This window comes from Colobus angolensis, unplaced genomic scaffold (assembly GCF_000951035.1).
Source record: "Colobus angolensis palliatus isolate OR3802 unplaced genomic scaffold, Cang.pa_1.0 Scaffold19, whole genome shotgun sequence".
NCBI classification, from domain to species: Eukaryota; Metazoa; Chordata; class Mammalia; order Primates; family Cercopithecidae; genus Colobus; species Colobus angolensis.
This window is the reverse complement of record NW_012115043.1, coordinates 13,587,561-13,613,932: the sequence shown is the minus strand read 5'-3', so window position 1 is coordinate 13,613,932 and position 26,372 is coordinate 13,587,561. Positions and strand designations below refer to the sequence as shown.

General features: G+C 39.6%; 2 protein-coding genes across 3 annotated transcripts in view; one reads left to right on the top strand and one right to left on the bottom strand.

The window, feature by feature from the left end:
* Window positions 1-26,372, bottom strand: part of ALDH1A2 (aldehyde dehydrogenase 1 family, member A2) — a 323,505-nt gene that overhangs the window by 177,949 nt on the left and 119,184 nt on the right. The window lies entirely within an intron of this gene.
* AQP9 (aquaporin 9) overlaps window positions 4,460-26,372 on the top strand; it is a 48,983-nt gene continuing 27,070 nt past the window's right edge. Inside the window, exon 1 of one of the 2 annotated variants that reach the window (XM_011940516.1) lies at window positions 4,460-4,565. Coding sequence is in view for 1 of the 2 variants with exons in the window: in XM_011940515.1 (XP_011795905.1) it covers window positions 4,849-4,959 (111 nt within the window). In the remaining variant the exon portion in view is untranslated. Of the gene's footprint in view, window positions 4,960-26,372 lie in introns of both variants that reach the window. The other variant, XM_011940515.1, reaches the window with a different exon arrangement.

Here is a 26,372-nt window from a genome sequence, read left to right as displayed (position 1 = left end):
CGATTCTCCAGAGTCAGCCTACTGAGTAACTGGGATCCCTAGGGAGCCTCTTTACTCCAGGCTCCAGTCATCACCACTATGAGCACACAGACATTCCTTCTTCATCTGGACCCATATCACTTCCTAATTTACATCACTCAGAAGCCCCTGAGGCTCAACTTTGCACAAGCGGAATTAACCATCTTCCACTGCACTTCTGGTCCTCTTCCAGGCTGGTCCTCTTACAGGCATGCACCATCATGCCCAGCTAATGTTTGTATTTTCAATAGAGACGGGGTTTCACCATGTTGGCCAGGCTGGTCTCGAATGCCTGACCTTGGGTGATCCACCCGCCTTGGCCTCCTGAAGTGCTGAGATTACAGGCATGAGTTACCATGCCCAGCCTATTGAAACAAATTCTACAGATATTCCAACCTGTTAACAATGGTTATCGCTGATGACAGGGATTATAAGAAATTTTAACATTTTAATTTAAATACTTCTAATTTTTTTCACAGTGTAATATGATTTTACACTCATGGGAAAAAGGTTATTTCTTCCGTAAGAGGAAAAGAAAGAAAGTGGAGGAGATATTAATAGATAAAGTGGTAATTTGGAGCGAAACAACTTTGAGGAATGTTTTTCAGTATTAGAGAGACCTGTTTGTTTTGGTCCTGGGGTGGTGGGAGAAAGCCAATGTTGGAAAGAGACTGAGAGTGAAGGGAATGTTGACTGGCCAAGGTTCCAGAGGGGCTGGAACAGAACACCAACATGGGGCAAACGGTAGGAATAAGGAAAGGAAAGGAGGATAATATAAATAAAACTAAGGCAAATTTTTTAGGAGTAAGAGCATAAAAGGACTTACAGTCAATGAAACCTATGCTTTCCCAGTGGATTTGGAGAAAAAAGTAATCATCTGAGTGGGAAGGTTGGGACTGTGAGCTGGAGGGCATAGAAGAGGTATGTGGTTGCTGCTGGGCAAAGAATGGGCTCTGAATTATCAGGTATGCTTGTGAGATTCCTGGGCTCCAGCTCAGATCTACAGAAGCAGTCTCTGAGTGAAGCTGATTTTAATGCATGCTAAAATCTGGAAACTTGGAAATAAAAGATTCAGAACATGGGGCCACTGCTGATCCTACATCACAATTACCTGCAATAGAGTCAATCGATACATTTGTGATTTTCTTCAGCAACTTTTAGCAGCCTGGGAAGAGAAATTCTGAGGGGGGAGGGGAAAAAAAGATGGTAGGGCATACCCAGAGTTGGGCTTTGGCAACATGAATGTAGAAGAAAGTCACTGGGTCAATGGAACCTGAGATGCTGGGAAGTGCATCATTAACCTGGGTAATCACGAGGTAATAACTAGGTGGAGAGGAAGGCTTTGAGGGACTGGAATTCAGAATAAGGAGGTGTAGGGGAAGTGAGGTCAGGGTGTGAGGTGGTTATGCTTATAAACACCAGGCTTCTATCTTGGGATTGCGTGAGTGTAGGCAAAGTTGGTTATGCAAGGCAAAAGTAGATAAACACAGAATGGAATGTTGGGGAGAAGACAAGGTAGGAAGGGGCAGAGCCAAGGGAACTATTAATAAAAGAACAGCATACGCCAGCCCTGGAGAATCAGTATAGCAGTGCATCCAGGAAAGCTCATCAGCTTTAGAACTGTTGATGGCAGTCACCGTACTCATTCTTTCCTCTGTATGTTGGCAAATGCAGAGTTAGTGCTCAGATGTCCCTATGGTGACAGAAATTTTGGTTCAGTATCTTGCTTACAACTCTGTTCTGCTCTATGGTGTATTCATTCAGATGTCTTTGTCACTTAGACTATTAATTCCTTAATAATAGAGATTTTTTTTTTCATTTTTAAATTCCCACTGCTTAATGCTATGCCTGCCACATGGTACATATTCAATGAAAACTTTTTCTGAGTGAATGAAATTTAAAAGCTCCCTTATGCTTCCAGTTAGCACTTTGGAGTCAGGGTATTTTGACAAAGGCCCCCTCTCAGGTGGAAGAAAGGAGGAATACTATTCATTGCTTACCCTCTTAGAATGCTTTTGAACATTTTGTTAGGTGGCTGGAACATTTTGTTCAGTGAATATTTTATATGAGTCAGCTATGTTTGATGATGAGCTGTTTGTGATGATGGAGGTGAGAAGTGTGACTGTCAACTGAAGGTAGAAAAACAGAAATAATGAAGATTCCATCCTTCTCTACCTAAGCATGAAATGTTCCATATCAAACTCTTAGCTCTCTTCAAACTCTCTCCCTAGGGATCCTCTTCACTCCAGGCTCCAGTTATCACCACCATGAGCACACAGACATTCCTTCTTCATCTGGACCCATATCACTCCCTAATTTACGTCACTCAGAAGCCCCTGAGGCTCAACTTTGCACAAGCAGAATTAACGATCTTCCACTGCACTTCTGGTTCTCTTCTAGGATTTCCTCTCACAGAGCTCAGCAGCACCTTCCCCAGCAAGTTAGGAACCAGGAACCAACCTTTCTCAGTCTCTTTTCCTCATCTCCCACATCTGATCTACCAAGTTCTTCCAATTTTAAGATATAAAGAACTCTTGGATCCTTCCATTTCTCCATTATCAAAGCTACCACCTGGTTCTGGAATTCAGTAATACCCCCAAATGGATCTACCTATGACCATTCCAAGTCCCCTCCAGTCCCCTCTCTACCTCACAGCTCGGAGGATCTTTTCAAAACTCTAATCTGATCGTGTCATATTTTTGCTTAAACCACCTCAATGACTTAAGCTTTTAGCCCTAACTACCACTTACAAGGCCTAGTAAGGTCTGACCCTTGCCCACACCTCGGGGCTCATTTTGCATGCTGTACTCCTTCACTCTCTCTGGGGCCAACCACAGTAAATTTCTCTCATTCTTTGAGAGACATCATGCTGTCCCCTACCCTCTACCCCCAAACCCACCAAGGCCTTTGTACATGCATTTTCTTCCCCACTTCATGTAGTTAAACCCATGCTTCTTTCTGATCTCAGTCCATACATGATTTCCTTGGAGAAGCCATCAGCGATCTCTCTGACAAAGTCAAATCCTTTTGTTATATTTGCTTATAGAAATATGGCCCCCATCTTTGCAGCATACATCTCAGTTGTGATTTTGTATTTATGTGTGTGGGATTATTTCACTTACATCTGTCTGCTTCACTAGACTCTAGGCTCTGTGAAGGGCAAGAACCCTATGTGCTCTTGTAAGTGCAGTGCTTGGCATGTACTGAGTGTGCAATAAATAGTTGTTAGATGAGTAAATGGGAAGACCAGAGAACACTCTTGCATGTTATTAGCTGTAGTCACAGTAAAAAGTCCTGTTTCTCTGGTCCATCCACTGGGACTTGGTAATGGTATGGTCATAGGTAACCCTTCTAGACAATGGTAGTTCTGATAACTTCACCAGGAATTAAAGCCAAAATGCTGAGGTTTTGTCCTGGTTCCGCAGTGGTGTGGCCTCAGGCAAGTTATAACTTTTTAAAGTCTAAATTCTAAATGTCACCTACAGATCAGAAGTCTCCTTCTGCCTTTGGCCTCTCATCAGCTGCTTTCTCCATATCCTCTCCTCCCTCCCTTTTTGCAAAGCTAGGGGAGGGCCTGATGCAGAGCTGGCTTCCCTGTGGGAGGACTGGAAGGAACCACACAGCGTGGGTACTAATTCCATGAATCCACACTGGTAATCAGAAACTAGGCCCGCCTTGGTGTTTAGAAACTAATGCTGTATTCTATTTCTTCAGACAAGCCAGTTTTGAAAAACAAGGCTTGAATATTTAGCAGGACAAGAAGCTAGTACCAAACACAGTTTGTTGCCAGCAAGGATGTCAATTTATCAAATGTAAAGGGTATAACCTAGGAGCCTTGGTTAGGTGTACTTTCTTATTTGATTAGGATGGCATACATGCTGATTGATCTCTTTCCAGCTCAGTAATCTCCATGCAGCAAAGAATTTCAAGCTGCTATTGTTTATTTCCTATGTATTATGTCTAAATATTTCATGGTAAATGAAGAAGAGTGATTGTTTTCAAACTGGAATACTTCTTCAGAAGAAACCCAAAAAGGTGACTCCTCCATCCTTCTGATTCTTGGATCCTAAAGTCTCTTTAGCAAATGAAGCCCAGTTTCATAACCAAAGAGGTGACTTGCAGTGTGAAACTTGCAATGGTCTCCCTGTATGTTAATTTCTCTATCTCTAGGATGGCCTCTGTGGTTCTTACTAACCTCAGAGTGGTATCATGAAGTCACTGAAATGATACTGGAAGAAAACAAGAGTGATGAATCTTCTAGGGTGATAAATCTATATTTTCTTCAAATTCTTCATTTTGCAATAAAAACCTTTTTCAGAAAAGAATGTTTACATTGGATATATCTACACCTGATTTGACAATTCCAAACTACACTCCAACCACCCACTTCTGAATGAGAAAAAAAAAATCAGAAGCCTGCAATTGTGTAACATGCAAATCTTTTCTGGACAAGGGCCCATCACTGTGGTTTGGCAACACAACCGGCACATCTCTTTTCTCATCTCTTGAAAAAAACCAACAGAGAAAAACGTACCTTGAGAATAAAGGTAATGATTAATCTATCAGGTACAAAAAGGATCATTTGGGGGATTTCAGGTTCTAAGTCGCAGATTCAAACAAATAGCAGCGAACAGGGAATGACAGTTCCACCAGAAGACGATTAAGCCACAGCCTCTAATTGGAACGGCATTTGTGCGTCAGAGACTCTCACCAGACATCTCCAGGAATCTGTGAGCCACTGTCAAAACGTCCATTTTCATGTGGCTGTGAAAGTGAGGACCACAACAGGTAGGCATTGGTGGAAACAGGAGTCCTCAGAGAAGCCCCAAGATGCAGCCAGAGAAAGCAGAAAAGGGGAAAAGCTTCAAGCAGAGACTGGTCTTGAAGAGCAGCTTAGCGAAAGAAACCCTCTCTGAGTTCTTGGGCACGTTCATCATGATTGTAAGTATTTCCTGATTTCCTCGATTCAGACCCAATACTGCCTCCCTAGCTGCCAGGCTGGTAGTAGAGAGTTCTGTTCGGCTTGTTTTCTTTAAGTTAATTATCAGATTCATCTTTTCCAGGAAGCAACAAGTTACTAAAGGCTGTTTGACTATTTAGTGGTTGTGATATTAAGTTTTCAATTACCCATTGCATTTGTCCACAAAAGTTGATGGAAATGGAAGAGAGGGAGTGTGTGAAGTGCCTTCTTTATTTCAGGTATTTACTTATACTCTAAAATGGCTTTGTGATTTAAAAGTCAGTCATTAGACAATGTTTTCATTGATTAACTGATTTGTACCCTGCTTGCTTCCTCTAAGCATTGGGGTTACTTGGTCACCTGGAATAAGCATCAGTAGTCAATAAATATGGTTGGCAAAAATACGTATATGGATGGCAAGAGACATCCCAGTATGACAAGTGCTTGACAAGTATTGTGCTGTCAGATCACTTGATTTTTAAGAAATTAAAAATTGCACTAGGTAGAAATAGTGTGCCAGGGAATAGTCCAGCTTAGTTTTGTATCATTTTTTGTCTCCATTTAAAGTAATCTCTAAAGATCTTTGGAGATTTACAAGACAATTACAAGAACCTTCTAGATATAAACGAGGGATGACTTCTAAGAACCTCTTGAGGATTGCCCAGAGATTTACTCAGCTATTAACAAAAGACTGGAAAGTTTACTTAAGTAGTCTGGGCTTTCATTTTGCTGCACGTTCTAGCATTCTCTGTATCCTGAAGTTTTACCTGGAGCCAGACCATTTGTGAATAGAAATGTATTATCATGTGGCAACTATTGATTTCAACTGTTTTTTTTTTTTTATCCTACTTAAGGATTTCCTACTCCAGGTATAAATAATTTCATTTTCCTTAAAGTAACAGAGAACAGCCCATAAACTCTGTGCATTAAAAGTTCTTTGCTTTTGGGCAAATACATAATAATTTAGAAGAATAAGCTCGGAATGCATCAGCTAAGCCAAGATTGAGAAACAAATGTGAACTCAAAATATTGAACTAGTGTAACGTGAAGAGACAGTCATAAATTTTCTGGTCTCTGAGAGACACATTAGACCAGATTCGTTAAAGTATTTTCAGGGAGCTATGGACAATTTCTTGCACTCCTCATCTTCCTTTGGCATTCATTGTTGGCTGCTCTGACCACACTCACTGTCATAATGTAGTAAGAGGAGTTAGAAGGAAAAGAGAGAAGATAAAAGTCAATGATTCTTATGATTCCCAGTCACTGCTTACTGGAAAATCTTTCTCAGGGAGACTGAGACCCCTCTGTCATGTTACCTGACAATCTGGCCCCAAAGAGGAAAGCAGTTGTCAGTACAGACTGGTTACAGCCTCACAGTGACGAGTGGGTCAGAAAAGTGAAGCAAATGCAGTTACAATTCTTAGTGCTCTGCGGAAAACAGAGGAGGAAGTGAACTACATATCCTTTTTTTTTTTTTTTTTGCAACCAAAAAGTTTAAAACCTTCTTTATTTCTTAAGAAGAACCTGTTTCATAATCTCATGCTTTCTGCATTGTAAGTGAAAGTTGCTTTCAGCAGTTCACTGCTCAACTGGTCTTGTGTCTTCCCCACTACGCAAGGTGGGGGTTTAATAAAGAACATCTTGATATTGTCTGTTGAAAAATTAAACCTTATATCTTCTGGATAAAGCCAGTCATTTCCTGAAATATTTAATTTCCATTTATACCATACATTTATTTTCTAAAGTGAACCCTAATAAAATCTGCAACCTTGATTATCATCTTCAGTTTTGTTGGAGCTTGGGGGGATGTATAAACAAAAAGTTCCTGCACAAACACAATTTTTTTTAACAAAGAAATCTACATGGTTTTGCTCAAAGTTTATCCAAAGTAATTGTTTCTGCTTTATTAGAGAATGTGCATTGTGCCTTGTATTTTCTAGTAAACTGCTTTGTATATTGATAAGGCAAAGGGGAGGGGGACATTAAAAAGATGGCAGAGGATATGAAGGACTCAGTCCTTTAAACATGTGAGATCAGTTTTTTCCCTCGACCTTGGGAGTCTGGTGCTATTTTTTTCCCTTCTTTCAAAAACTGCTCTTATGGGGAGCATCTCAAACTAATCCACACCATGGTATAAATTAGGGGTCCCCAACCTATAGGCCACAGACTGGTACAGGTGATCCCTGGTGCCAAAAGATCGGGAGCAGTTGGTATAAAGGATTGATAAGGCCTAATGGTAGCATTAAGAGAAAAGAAGGTCCATGAAAATAAACTACAATTAAAACCAACAACAATTAAGTCATAAGTCAAAAAGCTAGCTCTAATGTGGCCTTTTAGTCATTGGGATAGGTAGGCCTTTCACCTTTACTAGTGTCGGGGGAAAGTTTGCAATGCAAAACGCTGATCTCTTCCTTAGGCTGAACTTCACAGATTCTCTAGTCATGTCTAGTCATTTCTCACAGGAACTATGCTCACTCCTACTACTTTATATATTCTCCTCTCTCTTCAAACTTTTCAGGATTCTTTGATACAGAGCTCATCTTATTTAAGATGCTGAAGTGACAACCCAGCAAGCAGCCCCATTTCCTCCTAAGGTGGAAGGACAGGCTTCCAGGGCTGGACTTTTGAGTAGATAACATACTGTGCAGATGGACCGATTCTAAATTCTTTTCTCATCCTGTCAAACTTCCACATTAGAGGTCTAACTTTTAGCATCTCTTAGAATGGAAAAAAATGCAAGTACTTTTGCTAAAAGTAGTACCCTTGATCTTTACCTTGAGTGCCCTGAAGGAAATAGAAAGAAACTATCCCAGAACACAGACTATGGAGGAAATAGGGGAGTGGGCAGTACAGGAAGGAGGAAGGAAGGATGGGGATGGTCGATTGTGTGTGAGAAATTTCAGACACTGCAGTGTTCCCTTCTTCCTGCTCCTACCTTCTGCCAGGACTGGGTGAGAAAGTGTCCCTCCTTGCTGGGGTCACAGAGTTTGTCACTCCATTTTGAGAGGATTCTCAATCAGATATGCTGGTTATAGACACCCTAGGGCTAAAATTATTATTACAAAGTTTGTTCAGATCTTGAAGTAGGTCTGTTCTATCTTAGGGAGCGTTTGAGACAAAAGAATCTATGGTCAGGATTTAGAGTGAAATCAGAAAGTTTGTAAGCCAAATTAAAGGAGACATTCACTTTGCAGGGCAGAATCCAGGACGATTTTGGTCTAATACATTATTTGGAATGCCCAGGTACTGGCAGGAGAGCTCTGAGATAAGAGTGGGCAGATATCACTGGCCCTTTATATTGGTGGAGAAGCTGAGCAGAGGCTGATGTAATCATGCATCCCAGGAATCAGCCCAGAGCCCAGCTGACCTGCCCTGGGCACACACTCGCCCTTGGATTTCCAATGTGCTCTTCCCTCGAGCAGCACAGAGTATTCGCTCATTCAAATTCTTGTTTCTGTTTATATGTTTCCTGAAGAGAGAGAAAGGAGAGCGATCAACTGCATTTTGCCAGATGGAGAGACAAGTGTAACATAATTAAGAGACTTATCAGCCCTTGAATGAAAGAGCTGGGCTTGTTATCTTGACTCCAGTCATTTCCTAATACCATCATTTGATGAGAATTAACTCCTTTCATGTGAAAGCCCAAGAAAACTTGACAAATTTTACAGCCTAAAATACAATAGCAGTGTCAAAAGATGATTTTACAGAACAGACGTGATGGTGGTGGGGACATTTTGTAGATCAGCTAGCAGAGTCTTGGGGTCTCTTCACCACCTACAAACACATTCAAACCTCAAGTAACACCAGGGTTCTGAGATAGCTCAGCGATGTCTTCACAGCTCTGATAAACTCACTGACCATGCATTGCACTGTGTTTTTCCTCTAGTATTTCTGTTTTCTAGCTTCTCCTCAAGACCACTCTTTTGGTTCAGAGCAAAGGACCTATAGGAAAGTGGGCCTCAAGAGATCCCATAACTTCTCTCTCTTGCTTTCTGGCTCAACAGCCACCTGTTCTTTCTCTGTTTCCTCCATGCTTGGTTCTTCTAGCTTGCTATTTTACAAAACCATCCATCTCTCCAAGTCTAGGGTGCCCAGGACTGAGGGTCACACAGAGTTAGAGCTGTCAGTTGGCCAAAAGATGATAGATCAGAAGCCCCTGCTGTCAGCAGTACCCTGAATGATTCTGTCTGTGGGTGGTTTGTCTGTCCAAGTCGTGCAGGTATCCACCATCCTCGGGCCCTCACTCAGAAGCTTTGGAATAAGATGGCCTCTGTTGCCTGACCCTTGCAACTTTCAGATGAGAGGACACCCACAATCTTGCAGAGTTTTATCAAAAGCTCTTTCCACCACAGCAGAACATTAGAGGATGTCTACAGTCAGTTTCACCTGCCTCTTGTTATTATGATTTATGTTCAATGCTCAATCCTTCAAGGATTGGTACTTCTGTACTTGGGAGTTCTGTCCCTTTAACAATGTCTGAGGTTCTAAATCAATGTGCAGAAGTGCTCAACACTGAGGATTCTCCTCAGATCCTTACGTTGAAGCAAGAGTTTAAAGACCCGAGACTCTCTCCTGTCAAGTATGATGACAAAGAAAAGAGAGGGCCAAGAAGGTTAACACTGAGCATACTCTATACCCCAGACACTTTGATCCTTAAACTAAATCTAAACTAAATCTAATGAGGCAAAGATACTGCTCTCATTTTATAGATGAGGAAATTAGGACTTAGTATGGTTAAGTGACTTGACCACAAGCAAGTGTGTGGTGGAGCTGGGATTAGAAACAAATCTCTCCAGTTTCTCTTAACCACGCTGCAGTTAACATTCTAATATATGCTTTGGAACTTTTACTACAGTTGTCTATAAGAATATATATTATAGTTTTATATGTTTAAAAATTTACATATATAGCTTCATAGCTTGTACACCTCCTCCAGTCTGAGACTTTTCCCCAGAGACACTTTCTGAAATGTATTAATTTGGGAACATGTATGACTGGCTTATGTATCCATCACCCTCTTGCTGTTGATTACAATTACCAAGACTGCTGCATTGAACATCTTGGTACGTGTCTCCCCGTACACATGTTCAAGAGTTTCTCTGGAGTATATACCTAGAAGAGGACCTGGTGGTCCTAGGGCATGTGCGTTCTCAACTTTATGTGAATTATAAAATCACCCTCCAGAGTGATTTCAAAGTTGTACTTCCAGCAGCGACATGAGTTCCCATTTAGCACATACTCAACCTCCCTTGATATCATCCAACTTTTATATGTTGCTAATTTGACAAATAGAAAAATGGAATTTCACTAGTAATTGTACTCAATTCCAGTGCAGTGATTATCTTTTCATATATTTACCATTTAGGTGCCTCTTTTGTAAATTGCCTGATTAAAGCCTCTGCACATTTCTCTTTGGGATACTTTACTTTTTCTTAATTTTTATAGGATATTTGTATTTATTTTAAGTCCATAAATTATTTTGTGTTTTCTTATTGAGGTTTAATATTTTGCTTTTCATATTTCTCTTTAAATAATTAGAATGCATTTGGTGTGTGATGGGGCATTGGGGTCTATTATCTATGTCTGGAAGGATAGACAATTGTCCCAGGACAAATTTTGACTGTCTATCTTTTCTCCACTGATTGTGATGACATTCCTATCATATACCTGTTCACACGCTTATGTGGTTTTATATCTGGACTACTCACAGCCATTGTTCTGTTTTCCAAATTTGCACTACCTCATATATCATTTTTTGTTGTTGAGAACATTGTTTGTTGTTGTTGATCTCTTTCTACTTTTATTACCAAGGTTATATTAGACTCATGAAATGAATCAAAATTTTCCCTTTTTTTTCTATTTTCTGGAGCACTTTGTGTAAAATGGGGGTTATCTATTTCTTGAAGATTACTCAGCATGTGCATGAAAAAAGAGAGGGATGGACAGATGACAAGAAAAAATTTCTTTAAAAGTTACAGGTCTGGCCAGGCACAGTGGCTCATGCCTGTAATCCCAGCACTTTGGGAGGCCAAGGCGGGTGGATCAAGAGGTCAGGAGTTCGAGACCAGCTTGGTCAATATGGTGAAACCCCATCTTTACTAAAACTACAAAAATTAGCTGAGCATGATGGCATGTACCAGTAGTCCTAGCTACTCAGGAGGCTGAGGCAGGAGAATCGCTTGAACCCGGGAGGCGAAGGTTGCAGTGAGCTGAGATTGTGCCACTGCACTCTGGCCTGGGCAACGGAGCAGGACTCCAACTCAAAAACAAAAACAAAAACAAAATCTCTACTATATCTGAGGTGACATCCTCTTTTCAAATTTTAAAAAGAAGTTAGAAGTTTCTTTGTTTTCCACTTGAGTAATTTCTGCTTTGATCTTCCTTATGTCCTCCTATTGAGTTGATCAGCTTTCTTTATTCTTGCCTTTTCTCCTCTGTGTGCCCTTTCTATTAAAGTATTTACCGTTAGGCTGGGTGCAATGGCTCATGCCTGTAATCCCAGCACTTTGGGAGGCTGAGGCGGGTGGATCACCTGAGGTCAGGAGTTCAAGACCAGCCTGGCCAACATGGTGAAACCTGGTCTCTACCAAAAACACAAAAATTAGCCAGGCATGGTGGTACGCATTTGTAATCCCAGCTGCTCAGGAGGCTGAGGCAGGACAATTGCTTGAACCTGGGAGGTGGAGAGTGTGCCAAAGCACTCCAGCCTGGGCAACAAAGCAAGACTTTATGTCAAAAAAAAAAAAAATTACATATATATATATTTAAGTAAATCAATTTTTCTTCGGAACAACATAAAAACTTTAAAAAATCCTAATTCCAATCAACCACTCCATCTTACATGTCATTGTTGTCTAATAAATTTTTCTCTCATTATTATGGTTATTACTGGTGTTTTAAAATAAATACTTATTTTTATTTGCTTATGTAAAAATGCATTCCTATCATTTACTGGTTTATTTGCTAATCATTACTGTATACACCCACTACTTTCTCTTGGGTTCTATCTCCTTCTTGCAGTTCTTCCTTTAGAAAATTTTTCAGAAAGGGTGTGTGACAGATGAACTTTCTCAGTCTTTATCTGAATGTGTCTATTTCATGCACAAGGTTTAATGATAAATTAGCTGATACATTTTAGGTTGATAATTATTTTTGCTTGGCATTTTTCAGGTGTCATTCCAATGTCTCTGTTATTGCTGTTGAAAAGCCTGTTGGTCTCATTTTGTTCCTTAATAATCTGAATTTATCTGGTAACTAATAAGAGTTTCACTTTGTTTTTTATTTTGAAATTTCACCATAATGTGACTAGAGGTGAACTTATTTCTAGTGCTTAACTCATTTTTCATCTTCAATTTAAAGTTATAATTTTTACCAATTCTGGAAAATTTTCATCTTTATTACCTTGCCTTTCCCTCAGTCTGTTTTCTCCTTTTAGAACTCCTATTGGTATGCATGTTTGACCTTGTCATTTTTTTATGTCTCAACCATTTCTTTCATATTTCTTCTCTTCTCTTAATCCATGCTGAATTTTATACAGTTGTTTCAAATCTATCTTTCAGTTCACCAATTCCCTATTTGGTTCTATCTAATCTTCTGTTTAACACATTCATTGAGTCTTTAGTTTCATTATGTTTTCATTTCTATATGTTTTGTTTGTTTGTTTTTTCTTTTTTTAGTTTCTTTTCTTATGTGCTTATTTCTTTCATTTCCTTAACTCACCAAACCCTAATATATTTATAATATTTTAAACCTGTTCTGTCATGTCGAGTTTTAGGGGAGTGAATCATTCTGCCTATTTTATCTACTGACTCTTATTCATAAAGGATCTTTTCCTTTAGTGTTTTATACGTCTGTATTATAAATTCTTCAGGGAGATTTATTTTTCCCTGTGGGAATTCCACGTGGCCTGAGCTGTGGATTTGTTCTTCCAGAGCAGGTTTGCATTTGTTTCTGCTGGGTTCCCCAGGTATAACGCCAGCCAGAAATGATTACTGTGAAGTGGCAAACTGAAAAGAGAAGCCTGGGGGATGCAGGTGCCTGTTGAAAAGCACTCTCCCAAAAGAACAGCGCTCTGTGCCCTTTCTCCCAAACTGGGACGTGTGACCATGAATGACTGAGAGACCTCGTGCTTCCTACAAACGAGGCCGGCTCTTCTGACATCCTCAGACTTTGAGTCAGTAGCAGTTGAGGGAGAATTTTCCTACAGACTTTCTCCTGTCAGCAATGAACGCGGAGGACCAGGCTCGCCTGGGAAATCTCACAGTTTTAGGCGCTTGGTAGAAAAGTCCGTTCTGAATCATTGATCTAAGGGTTGCAGACTCCCGGAGCCAAACTTGATTCTGCCAAACAGGATTCTGCTTCTGATTGTGAATTTTAATTTTTCCCAGAAAACTCACTGTTTTCATTGACTTTTAAAGGGGAAGTATTTTTTTTTCTACTTTCCAGAAGTGGGTTTGGTTAGTTTTTCTTTAGTGACGAAGCCCATTGCAACATGTTCTCATTACTTGACAAGAAAGGAAAACATGGTAATGAGAGCAGAAGTTGGCCCTTCTTTACTCATCAGCCCTGTGAAAGTGACCTAACAACCCACAGATGGTTCAAATGGCTGAGGCAGTTCAGCCGTGAAGAAATTAGGTGCCCACTATACCTCCAGCAGGCACCTAATTTCATGTCTGGGGCAGGATTGCTGAGTTCACTGAAACTTCTAAGCAAAGCAAATGATTTAAGAGAAACTATGCCAGCAAAGTGTGCCTGCCCTGCCCCCTGCCCTTTTCTCCATCTTGGTATCTTGGCTGATCATGCTAAGATATAAGCCTGGAACAGTCAGTCAAGACCATAAAGGACTTGAGGGCTTAGTCCCTTCTCAGCGCACATGTCTTAGAGTCTGTCTGGAAACTCAAGCTTTCTTCTGAGAATACCTCCCAAAAACCCTATGCTTCTGTCAACAGGTGATTGGTTAAAGAAATGGGGGTGCATCTATGCAAGACTCCTATTTTGCCATTAAATAGAAGGTTTACATGCTAATATGAAAATACTCTAAGCTATGCAAGTAGAAAAAGCAGGCAGAAATGGTATGTGTTAAATACCCTCACCTGTATACACACACACACACAGGCACATGCACATCTTTTTGGCAACATACCAGAAAGTATTGATATTAGTTACCTGTGGAGAATAATATTTAAAATCTGGGGTGGGAAGGAAACACATTTCTTATATTCTATTGTATACCCTTTTGAAATTTTAAAAATTGTACATATTCATGTGTATTTTCTTCACCCTCTTCCTCCCCATGAGAGAGTTCACCCAGTAGAGTATGCCTTTTCAAAGCATTTTTTTTAGGGAGTTGCTCAAAATCTGTTCTGAAAAACACTAGCTCCAAAAGATGCAAATAAGAATTAAGTGAAAGAAAATATGCGGTCCTTCCCAAATATGCTTGGGAAACACTGAGTTAAACAAAAATGAGCAGTTTCCTCAACTGCAGGAATTATCAGAGCCTTTAATGTTCTCTACAAATCTCTAAAAGGGGAACAGAATGTAAAGCTGTCTTCAGCTCTACTTAACCACAAACCCCTTTTTTGAGGAGCATCTCATGGGACTAATGATCTGTGAAACATACTTTGAGATTTGCAGACCCTGGAAACACATCAATCCTCAGAACTCCTCCATCTGCAGAGATCTCCCAGGTTGAGAGTGGTAGGAGGTGGCCTTGGCACTGTTGGGCCCTGTGGGTACAGGGAGAACTGTCCTCAGCAACCCCCACTCACACACAGCCCACTCAGAGTCACAGTTATCCTAATGCAAACACACACAACTTAATTAATAAATGCTTCATTCGTTTCTTATTCTGGCCCTTGGGACGGTGATCAAGTTCCCATCCAGGTCAGCATTTGGGATGAGTTGAGCGATGTGAATGCCTGGCGGGGTCAGAAAAGGAGAGCATTGTTCTTTTCAGCCCAGTAGAGATAGTGGAGTTCAATCACCTCTCCGTTCTGAGCTTTGAGTTGGTTCTTGGTACTTTTTTCTGCTTGGAGAGCACTGAGGCTGGCCATGTTCCCATTCACCTGGCTCTCACATTGCAGATTCCTCTGTTTTTATGAGCCTGCCCTATTATTGCCTCTTTTCAAGTACAGCTGGTTCTTGGGTGATTGATCTTATGCTGATATTCTCTCAGGCTGCATGCCACCACATACTTTATTTTTAGTCAGAAGATCCAGGTTTCAGTCTTGGTTCTTTGTGACTATTTTTGTTATGACTGAGAAAGTTTTATTTTGCAATTGGAAAACTAACTGACGGGAAAGCTGTGCATAAATCTGCACTCTGTGCTAATAAAGGAAACAAGCTGACCCACAGAGGCAGCAGCAGTTGTCACAGGAGGAACACTGGGATGGGAATGAAAGAATCTGGCTCCAGATTCAGAAACTGTCATCTATTCACAATATGTCTTGTATCAAGTCACTCAAACTTTCAGTTTTTAACTGGGGATGAAGTATTTGGGAGGACTCACAGAAGTAAAGTGCGTGACAGCGCCTCACCATGGCTAAAATGCCATGTGAATATTTCCTCTTTCACCCATTGCTGGTCAAAATCATGTGCAGTCAAACCTTGGCCCCAGCACTTACCACTTACGGGAATGTGAGAGCAAGTGTTTTAACCTCTCTAAGCTTTGGTTTCCTAGTTTGTAAAATGGAGACAGGAAGAGGGCCTGACTCATAGGTCATTGTGGGGACTGGTGGGCTAATGCATGGAAAGTGCTTAACTCACAAAAATCATTCAATATAGATTAGTTGTTATTGGTATTATTATCTTCATATGTTCAAAAGGCTATAGTCACATAAGCTGAATAGGTGGGAATAAACAGGTGGAGCAGGACGGATGGGAGACTTCTCTAACACACACCTATAGCACAGGCTGGAGGGCCAAGGTTTGCAGAGAGTGCCGTGCTGATAGATTGCCATGGATTCTCCTTTCCCTCCAGTTACAAACTTATAGGAGCAGGGAAGCCTCTGGTAAGCCCTAAAGTGACTCCCTTCTCAAGAATGGGGATTGCGTTGTTTGGAAACACTATGGCCACCACCTTAGACAAAGTTTTGCCCATAGGCAGCCCTTCCTTTGATGGTAGCCACAGATTCTTTCTTCAGGAGCTAGGATTGCATCCCAACCCAGGTGTGTTATCACCATGGTATCTGCAAGGCCAGGAAATCGCTGGCACCAAAAGCTTAATGGTTTCATCTTCCCAGATCTTAAGACAGGAGTCAACAACTCCAAAGCTAAGTGAGACCGAACAGGCAACACATATGAGTGATGTGGGCATAGTGGGGTTGTGGGGAAATGGATAGCGTATGCCCTATCTCACAGGGGCATTTGCCATTCAGACCCTCTCCACTGTGGCCTTACCCCATTCTTGCATCAGGAGTTTCAATTACTTGAGCTCACCACAGCCTGATGGAAAGTAGTTGCCATCGCAATTACCTTGGGCATATACTTCACCCTCCTACAAGTTTCAGAATATTTCAAGACCCCTTTTACTGTCTCTGATGGAATTTATGGCTCAACGTTCTTTATAGCCACAGGCTTTCATGGACTTCACGTCATTATTGGGTCAACATTCTCATTATCTGCCTCCTCTGCCAATTAAAATTTCACTTTACATCTAACCACCACTTTGGCTTTGAAGCTGCTGCCTGATATTGACACTTCATAGATGTAGTATGACTATTCTTATATGTCTCTATCTACTGAGGAGGATCCTACTCTTTCAGTATAAGCATTACCATTGACTTCCAATCAATAAACTTCAATAATATTCGAAAAAGAGTAATTAGCCTGACCCTAGCCCTAGTAACCAACACCTTACTGGCCCTGTTACTAATAGCAATTACATTTTGACTCCTACAACTTAATATTTATATAGAAAAATCCAGTCCTTATGAATACAGATTTGACTCATTAACCTCTGGCCACCTCCCCTTCTCCATAAAATTATTCCTAGTGGTCACCACATTTCTCCTGCTCAGCTTAGAAATTGCTCTACTACTGCCCCTGCCATGAGCCCTTCAAACAAACAACCTGACACTAATAATCAGCACAGCCCTTACACTAATTAGCATTTTAATCCTAGGCTTGACTTATGAATGAACCCAAAAAGGATTTGACTGAATTGAATTGGTAGATAGTTTAAGTTAAAATAAATGATTTCGACACATTAGATTATGATAGACCATATTTACCAAATGCCCTTTATTTATATCAATATTATATTAGCATACACCATAGCACTGCTGGGAATATTCGTTTATCGATCCCACTTAACATCATCCCTATTATTCCTAGAAGGTATAATATTATCAGTATTCATTATAATGACTCTAACTTTAAATATACACTTCACTCTAGCTTCCATAATACCCATTATCCTAGTATTTGCTGCCTGTGAAGCCGCAGTGTGCCTTGCCTTACTAGTTTCAATCTCCAACACATACAGCCTAGATTATGTACAAAATCTAAATTTACTTCAATGCTAAAAGTTACTATTCCAACAATTATACTGTTACCAATAACATGACTCTGTAATGACTCTATAATCTAAATAAACATAACTATCCACAGCCTATTCATCAGCCTCATTACTCCACTATATCTTACCCAATTAAATGATAATTCATCTAACTTCTCACTAACTTTCTCCTCTAACCCACTAACATTGCCCCTTCTAATCTTAACAACCTCACTACTATCTCTTACAATTCTAGCAAGCCAACATCACCTTTCCAATGAGTGACCCCCCTGGAAAAAACTCTATAATAGTTCTCTTCCCCTACTTATCACACTGGTCCATACTCAAAATACCTTGGGTTCACTAAACATCATAATAATAATAATAATATTTACCACCAAAGAACTATTAACTTCCTGATCTAATAATCTTATAGGACTAGCATGTATTATGACTTTTATAGTAAAAATACCTCTATATGGACTTTACCTATAACTCCTCAAAGCCCATGTGGAAGCCCCTATTGCTAGCTCAATATTACTTGCAGAGGTACTCCTAAAGCTAGGTGGCTACAGTATTATATGGCTTACCCTTATCCTCAACCTCATAACAGAATATATAGCCTACCCCTTCCTCATACTATCCTTATGGGAAATAGTTATGACAAGCTCTATTTGTCTACAACAAACAGACTTAAAATCACTTATCACATATTCCTCTGTAAGCCATATAGCACTTGTTATTATGGCTATTCTCATTCGAACCCCTTGAAGCTTTACAGGTGCAGTCACCCTTATAATTGCCCATGGAGTCACTTCATCTTTACTATTCTGCCTAGCAAAATGATCTACAAGCGAGTCCATAGCCGAATTATATTACTTGTCTGAGGCCTTCAAACACTGCTTCCACTAATAGCCTCTTGATGACTTTTAGCAAGTCTTACTAACCTTGCCTTTCCCCCTCCTATTAACTTAATAGAACTCTTCATCACTATGGCTTTACTCTTTTGATCAAACATTATGCTTATAGGACTTAATATACTAATTACAGATCTTTACTCCCTACATATACTAATCACAACACAACGAGGGACACTTGTATATTACATTAACAGTATTAAATCCTCGTTCACACAAGAAAATACATTCATACTTATATACCTTGCAACTATCTTTCTATTATCCTTAAACCCTAAGATTATTATGGGGTTTGCATACTGTAAATATAGTTTAACCAAAACATTAGATTGTTGATCTAATAATAGAAGCCTGCAACTTCTTATCTACCGAGAAAGTATGCAAGAACTGCTAACTCATGCTCCCATCCCTAATAACACGGCTTTCTCAACTTTTAAAGGATAAGAGCTATTCATTGGTCTTAGGAACCAAAAATATTGCTGCAACTCCAAGTAAAAGTAATAAACATGTATTATACCACTATTGTAAAAACACTAATTCCCTTAATCTTACCAGTTATTACTACCTTAGCCAACCCCTGCAAGAAAGATTGAGACCTATACTATGTAAAAATATCTATCGCATGTGTCTTTATTAGCAGCCTCATCCCTGCAACAATATACATATTCATAGATCAAGAAATAATTCTCTCAAACTGACATTGAATAACAATTCAAACTCTTCAACTCTCACTAAGCTTCAAACTACTTTTCCACAATATTTATCCCAGTAGCACTGTTTGTTACCTGATCTATCACAGAGTTCTCAATATGATATATAAACTCAGACCTTAATATTAATCAATTTTTCAAGTATTTACTCATTTTCCTCACCACAATATTAATTCTAGTTACCGCCAATAACCTCTTCCAACTTTTTATCGGATGAGAATGTGTGGGAATTAAGTCTTTTTCACTAATTGGCTGATGATACGGCCGAGCAGATGCCAGTACAGGAGCCCTCCAAACAGTCCTGCATAAACGATTGGCGATATTGGCTTCATTTTAGCTATAGCATGATTCCTCTTATTTTCCAACATATGAGAGCTTCATCAAATATTTCTTCTAAATCTTACCCCCAATTCCTTTCCACTAATTAGTGTTCTCCTAGCAGCAGCAGGAAAGTCAGCTCAATTTGGCCTTCATCCCTGACTTCCTTCTGCTATAGAAGGCCCAACCCCAGTTTTAGCCCTATTCCACTCTAGCACTATAGTTGTAGCAGTTTTTCTACTTATCTGCTTCTACCCTTTAATAGAAAATAATATATGAATCCAAACATTTACATTATATGTAGAGACATGACCACCTTATTTACAGCAATTTGTGCTCTAACACAAAATGACATCAAAAAAAAAAATTATAGCATTCTCCACCTCAAGCCAACTAAGCCTTATAATAGTCACATTTGGTATTAATCAATCACACCTAGCATTTCTTTATATCCACACCCACGTCTTTTTAAAAGCTACATATGTTCAGGATCCATCAACCATAATCTCAGTGATGAACAAGACATCTGAAAAATAGGAGGACTATTCAAGACTCTACTCCTCACTTCCTCCTCCCTTATCATTGGCAGCCTTGCACATACAGGTATGCCTTTCCTCACAGGTTTTTATTCTGAAGACCTCATTATTGAAATGGCAAACACGTCATATACCAATGCCTGAGCCCTTTCTATTACTCTTAGTGCAACCTCCCTAACAGCGGTCTATAGTACCCAAATTATTTTCTTCCCTCTGATAGGACGACCTAGCTTCACAACTCTGATTATTGTTAATAAAAGTAACCTTTTCCTAATTAACCCAATTAAGCGCCTAATAATCGGCAGTATCTTCGCTGGATTCTTCATTACCAATAATATTGTTCCCACTTCATCCCCCTAAACAACTATGCCACTTCACCTAAAACTCACAGCCCTAGGTGTGACCACGTTAGGCCTCTTACTAGCAATAGAACTAAATTTTATAATGAATAACCTTAAGCTAAAGTATCCATTACAGACATTTAACTTCTCCAATATACTAGGTTTTTACTCAGCCACAATCCACCGTACAGTCCCCCCACCCACTCAAGCCTATTTACAAGCCAAAATATTTGATTAGGAAAGTCCATACCAAAAACCATTTCACAAACTCAGATATCAGCCTCCATTACCATATCTGCCCCAAAAGGCCTAAGAAACTCTATTTCCTCTCCTTTTTTTTATTTTACCTCTTCCAACTCTAATCTTAATTATCTAATCATCACCCCGAGTAACTTCAAGTGCAACATAAATACTAACAAATAACGATCAACCAGCAACTACCACCAATACCCATAACTTTATAAAGCAGCCGCACCCACAGAATCCTCACACAAACCACCCTCACCCTCAAAAGTTATGCAACTCCCTATGCTATTAAATTAATTGTAATGACCATCCCATCATACTCAGCCATTTGCCAAATCAACACCAACTCTATTAATAATCCTAATAATAAAGCCCCTCAAATGTTAATACCTGACCTTCATATTTCAGGATATTCCTCAACAACCACTGCCACCGTATAACCAAAAAAACCATTATACCACCCAAATAAATTAAGAAGACGATTAACCCCACCAAAGTCCCACCAAAATTCAACACAATACCACAACCCACAGCACCACTAATAATTAACCATAGACCCCCATAAACAGGAGACAATTTCAAAGAAAAACCTGCAAACCCTATAACCAAAGGAATACTTAATAAAAATAAAATATAAGCCATTATTCCTACATGGACTACAACCATGACTAATGGTACGAAAAACCATCATTGTATTTCAGCTGTAAGAACACTAATGACCAAAATACGCAAAACACCTACTAATAAAAATTATTAATCATTCATTCATTGATCTTCCCACACCATCCAACATTTCTACATGAGGAAACTTTGGCTCACTTATTGGTGCCTGCTTAATTCTCCAAATCACCACAGGATTGTTTCTGGCCATACACTGCACATCAGATCCCTTAACTGCCTTCTCTTCAATCGCCAATATCAGCCAAGATGTAAACTAAGGCTGAATAATTCGCTATCTTCATGCTAACGGCGCTTCAATATTTTTCATCTGCCTCTTCCTACATGTTGGCCAAGGCTTAAACTATGCGTCATTTATATTTCTAGAAACCTGAAATATTGGTATTATCCTGCTAGTCATGACCACAGCAATAGCATTTGCAGGTTACATACTCCCATGAGACCAAATATTCTGAGTTTTTACAAACCTATTCTGAGTAATTACAAACCTACTATCAGCCATTCCATATATTGGAACTGACCTTGTACAATGAATCTGAGGTGGATTTTCAGTAGACAAAGCCACCATTACACAATTTTTTGCCTTCCATTTTATCTTACCTTTCATCATTGCAACTTTAGCGGCTGTTCACCTTTTGTTCTTACATTAAACAGGAGCTAATAACCCTTCAGGGATCTCCTCAGACCCTGACAAAATCACTTTCCACCCTTACTACACAATCAAAGATATTCTAGGCCTAATTCTCCTCCTCCTCTTCCTAATAATTCTAATAATTCTAGTGCTATTTTCACCTGATCGCCTGAGCGACCCAGATAATTACACTTTAGCCGACTCCCGCAATACCTCACCCCACATTAAACCAGAGTGATACTTTTTATTTGCATATGCAGTCTTATGATCCATCCCTAATAAACTAGGAGGTGTACTGGCCCTTATATTTTCCATTCTTATTCTAGCAGTTATTCCTATACCTCACACGTCTAAACAGCAAAGCATAGTATTCTGTCCACTAGTCTCACACTCACATGAATCGGAGGGCAGCCAGTCAACTACCCTTTTATTATCATCGGACAAACAGCATCCATTATGCACGTCTTGACTATCCTCACCTTATACCAGTTACAGACCTAATTGAAAACAAATTACTCAAACGAAACTGCCCTTGTAGTAAAACTCAATACTCTGGTCTTGTAAACCAGAAATGGAGAATTCCCTCCCCAGGACAACTCAGGGAACAAGCACTTCTGCTTCACCGTCAACACCCAAGCTGAAATTCTAATTAAACTATTCCCTGTACTTTTTTCAGCACACACTTTAACCACTATGTCAGTATTAACGAACTAATACGTAAGTGCTTTTATGTACTTCGTGCATTACTGTTAATCCCATGAATATATTGTACTATAATTGTTTAACCATATATAGTATATTAATACATTAAAGTACATCAAGAATATAATCCACATACATATAACCACGTATTAACAATCCCCGAATCAACTATAACAGATTCACCACATCAACCGTATTAACTCAAACTAGTCAACACGAATATCAACCCGTACTAAAAATCCTTAATATTACATAGTACCTTAAATCGTTCATCGAACATAGCGCATTTCGGTCAAGAAACTCCTCATCAATACGGATGTAACCTCACGGCCCAGGGACCGCAAACTGGGCAGGAAAACTGCAATCCCCTGTAAACAGCATGCAGTTTATATAGTATTTTCGCTTAATAACCTCCTCTTAATGACTTTCACCTATCAACCTTCATTTAACTCAAAACTCAGGGCCTCAATCCCTTGTACGGCCCATTTTGCATAGAACTGGCCAGGGTTCAGATGTTTATCATAGATAGGGAACGCATCTCTGAGTTGGCCACTTCCAGATTCCCTAGCTCAGAACATTCAGGTGCATCTGCCATACAGGGTCAGTCTAAGGGTAGGCTTAAGTTATTGCTATCAGGTGCGCTTACCCTACAAATGCCCTCAGGAAAATTACTTAATGTCTTTGTCCAAAGATTTCTTTAGATGGAAAAAGGAGTCCTTTCCTCCCTCTAAAGGGGACTAAATGAGAATATACATACCACATATATACATGTGTACAAACACACATATATGTGTGCATATATACACACAAATCAGTTGATTTAAAATATGTGTTGCCACAAATAAGCTCTTTTAATGCTTCTGTTTTTATAAATATTTGCATCATTTAATGACAAATTACTGGAGAGATTTTTGCTTAATAATTTAAATGTGTTCCTTTCCTATATCCAAGAAGACCTGCAGCAGGGTACGAGGTAAAGCAGTCACACGGAACTCACGTTCCTGGGTCATGTTGCTGCTGTCCACATAGCATGGAGCAAAGGTGCCCTGAACTGGCACCACTGGATCTGCTTCCCAGAAAAGTCTTTGAAAGAACAATAATGAACACATTCCAGCTGGGTGAGACTTGGAGGTATTGGGGCATTTTAGAATGTCCACCTGGGTTACTTGTTTGACTTTAGCTAAATAAAATGTAATAAAGGGGGCAGGTGGGAGTAAGGGGAATTGTTCAACTCCCTTGTAAGTGCCCCAAATGCTGACCAGTGCCACAGAAACCCATGTGGTTGTTGGGCGTGGCTCATCTGTGTGGAAAAGGCCCCTTCTAGGTCCATACTCACTTTCAGCATTAGGCATATTTGGTCAGCATTAGCGGGGAGTGTGTGTTGATAACCACAAAATTGGAAGACACTATGAGGAGAGGAGAGTGTGAGAGAGAACAAGACAGGAAAGGGTTGAACTGTACCTTTCACTCTAGTTTTCTACTGGTGGGCGCTTGATCATCTAATGAAAGTTGTCTGTGCAAGCGGAGCTAGAAATCAAGTGAGCAGAAATCAAGAAAATAGATTTTGCATAAATTGAAAAAGCTGGAGGTAATCACCAAAATACCTCAGTCATCTCTGAGAAAGGAAGGGAAATTGGAGCTGAAAGATTTTCTTTTCTAGGTCCCTGAGATGCTTTGATTACAAAGCGCGAGTGTTGAATATTTTCTGAACTAGGGTGACCATACTTATTGTTACCAGCAAAGCACTTGTCCTGGCAAAGACCAGGAACTATAAGGAGACAAATAACTTCAGCCTCAGTCCTTTCTCTTTGGCCTGACACATCTGGTTTACAATGAGGCCATTTATACTAGATAGATTGGGAACAGATGGCTGCTACCTGGGGTCTTCAAGTCCTCACCTTCCCAGACAGCCCTCTGCTTTCCACATGCAGATAGAAAGATTGATGCCCCTATTCCACATCCTGTGGAAAACCCAGTATCCTCCCTGAAGATATCCATGGATTCTTGGAGGCATCAGCTGCATCTGATGACTGCTTGTTCCATCCAGTGTGTGATGGCTAAAAGTTCAGGCCTCTGACTAAGACAGACCTGTGATCAAATCCTGGTTCTGTCTCCTTACAATGATGTAAAATTAGGCAAGTGGCTTTGATCTTTCTCAGCCTCAATTTGCTCATCCATGAGATGGAGATAATACTCCTTACCTCCCAGAATGTTATAACTGTTAATAATGGGATAGTGATAAAGGAATACAAGTAAAGCACTTAGCATGCAACCTGGCACAAAGAATGAACTAAATAGAGGGTAGCTAGTATTCCTTTATTCACACTACCCTAAACAGATGAGTCAAGACGGTAAACTTTTTGTACAGTATTTATTCCAAAGCCCGTGGCAATCTTTCCCAAGGAGATCTTTTTAACTTCAAAAATTTTCAAGAACTCTATACACCACAACATTCTTTTGGTATTCATTAATTCTGAAAATACAAGATCACAAAAGGAAGATAGAAGACATGTTATTGTTTCAATTTTTGGACAATGTTTGATGCACACAAGGAATCATAGACCTCTTGTGGTAATTCTAGGGTTCCATGGTGGTCCCTGGCCCCAGGTTGCATGCATTCACAAACACTTCACTAAGGAATTCCTAAACTTCATTAACTACTGCTTTTCTGAAATGACTCAGTTCTTACATACTCACCGAACAAATATTTATTGAGTGTCAGTTATGCACCATGTATTCTGCTAGGACTATCTTGTTTTACACTTTAAAGGACGTAATAAATATACAAGAGATTTGAGAAGGGTTACGTGCAATAAAACCTGTGGGTTGATTATTCCCTCTCTGTTCCCAGCATTTCAGCTTGTGGCAATCACTTCACCATGTCAGCTTTTACATTGTGTCCAATAAACAGCTTGTCATAGGGGTCATGGCTCAGTTGGGAACTGCCCAGCAGTGCCACTTGATATTTCTTAGAAATTACACCTCCTACTTTTCACATTTCATATCATACCTCCAAATTAAGTTGGGTTTTTTAAGATTCCCGTTTATTTATCATTTCCACATTGTTTAAAGGAGGATTATTCAGGGTAGTTTTGTATCCTACTTTTCTTTTTTTATTCCTACCTAACAGATGTGCATATTTTGGGGGTATATGGGACATTTTAATACATTCATATAATGTATAAAAATCAAATCAGTGTGATTGGGTGATCCGTTGCCTTAAATATTCGTCTTTTCATTCTTCTAGAAATATTCAAATTATTTTCTTCTGGCAACTTTGAAATATACAATAGATTATTGTTAACTACAGTCATGTTACTGATCTGTCAAGCACTAGGTCTTATTTCTTCTATCAAACTGTATATTTTTACCTATTAGTCAACCTTTCTTCATTCCTCTGCCGTTTCTTGACCTCTAGTAACCACCCCATCTACTCTCTGTCTTCATGAGACCCACTTTTTTAGCTCTCACATAAAAGTGAGAACATGTGATGTCTGTCTTTCTATGCCTGGCTTATTTCACTTAACATAATGACTCCAGTTCCATTCACATTGCTACAAATGACAGGATTTCCTTCTTCTTTATGGTTGAATAATGTTTTGTTGCATATATATGCCACATTTTCTTTATCCATTCATCTGGTTGGTGGGCACTTAGGTTGATTCCATATTTTGGCTATTGTGAATAGTGCTGCAGTAAACATGAGAGTGCAGATAGCTCTTCAACATACTGATTTTATTTCTTTTGGACACATGCCCAGTAGTGAAACTGCTGAATCATATGGCGGTCCTATTTTTAGTTTTCTGAGGAACCTCCTCA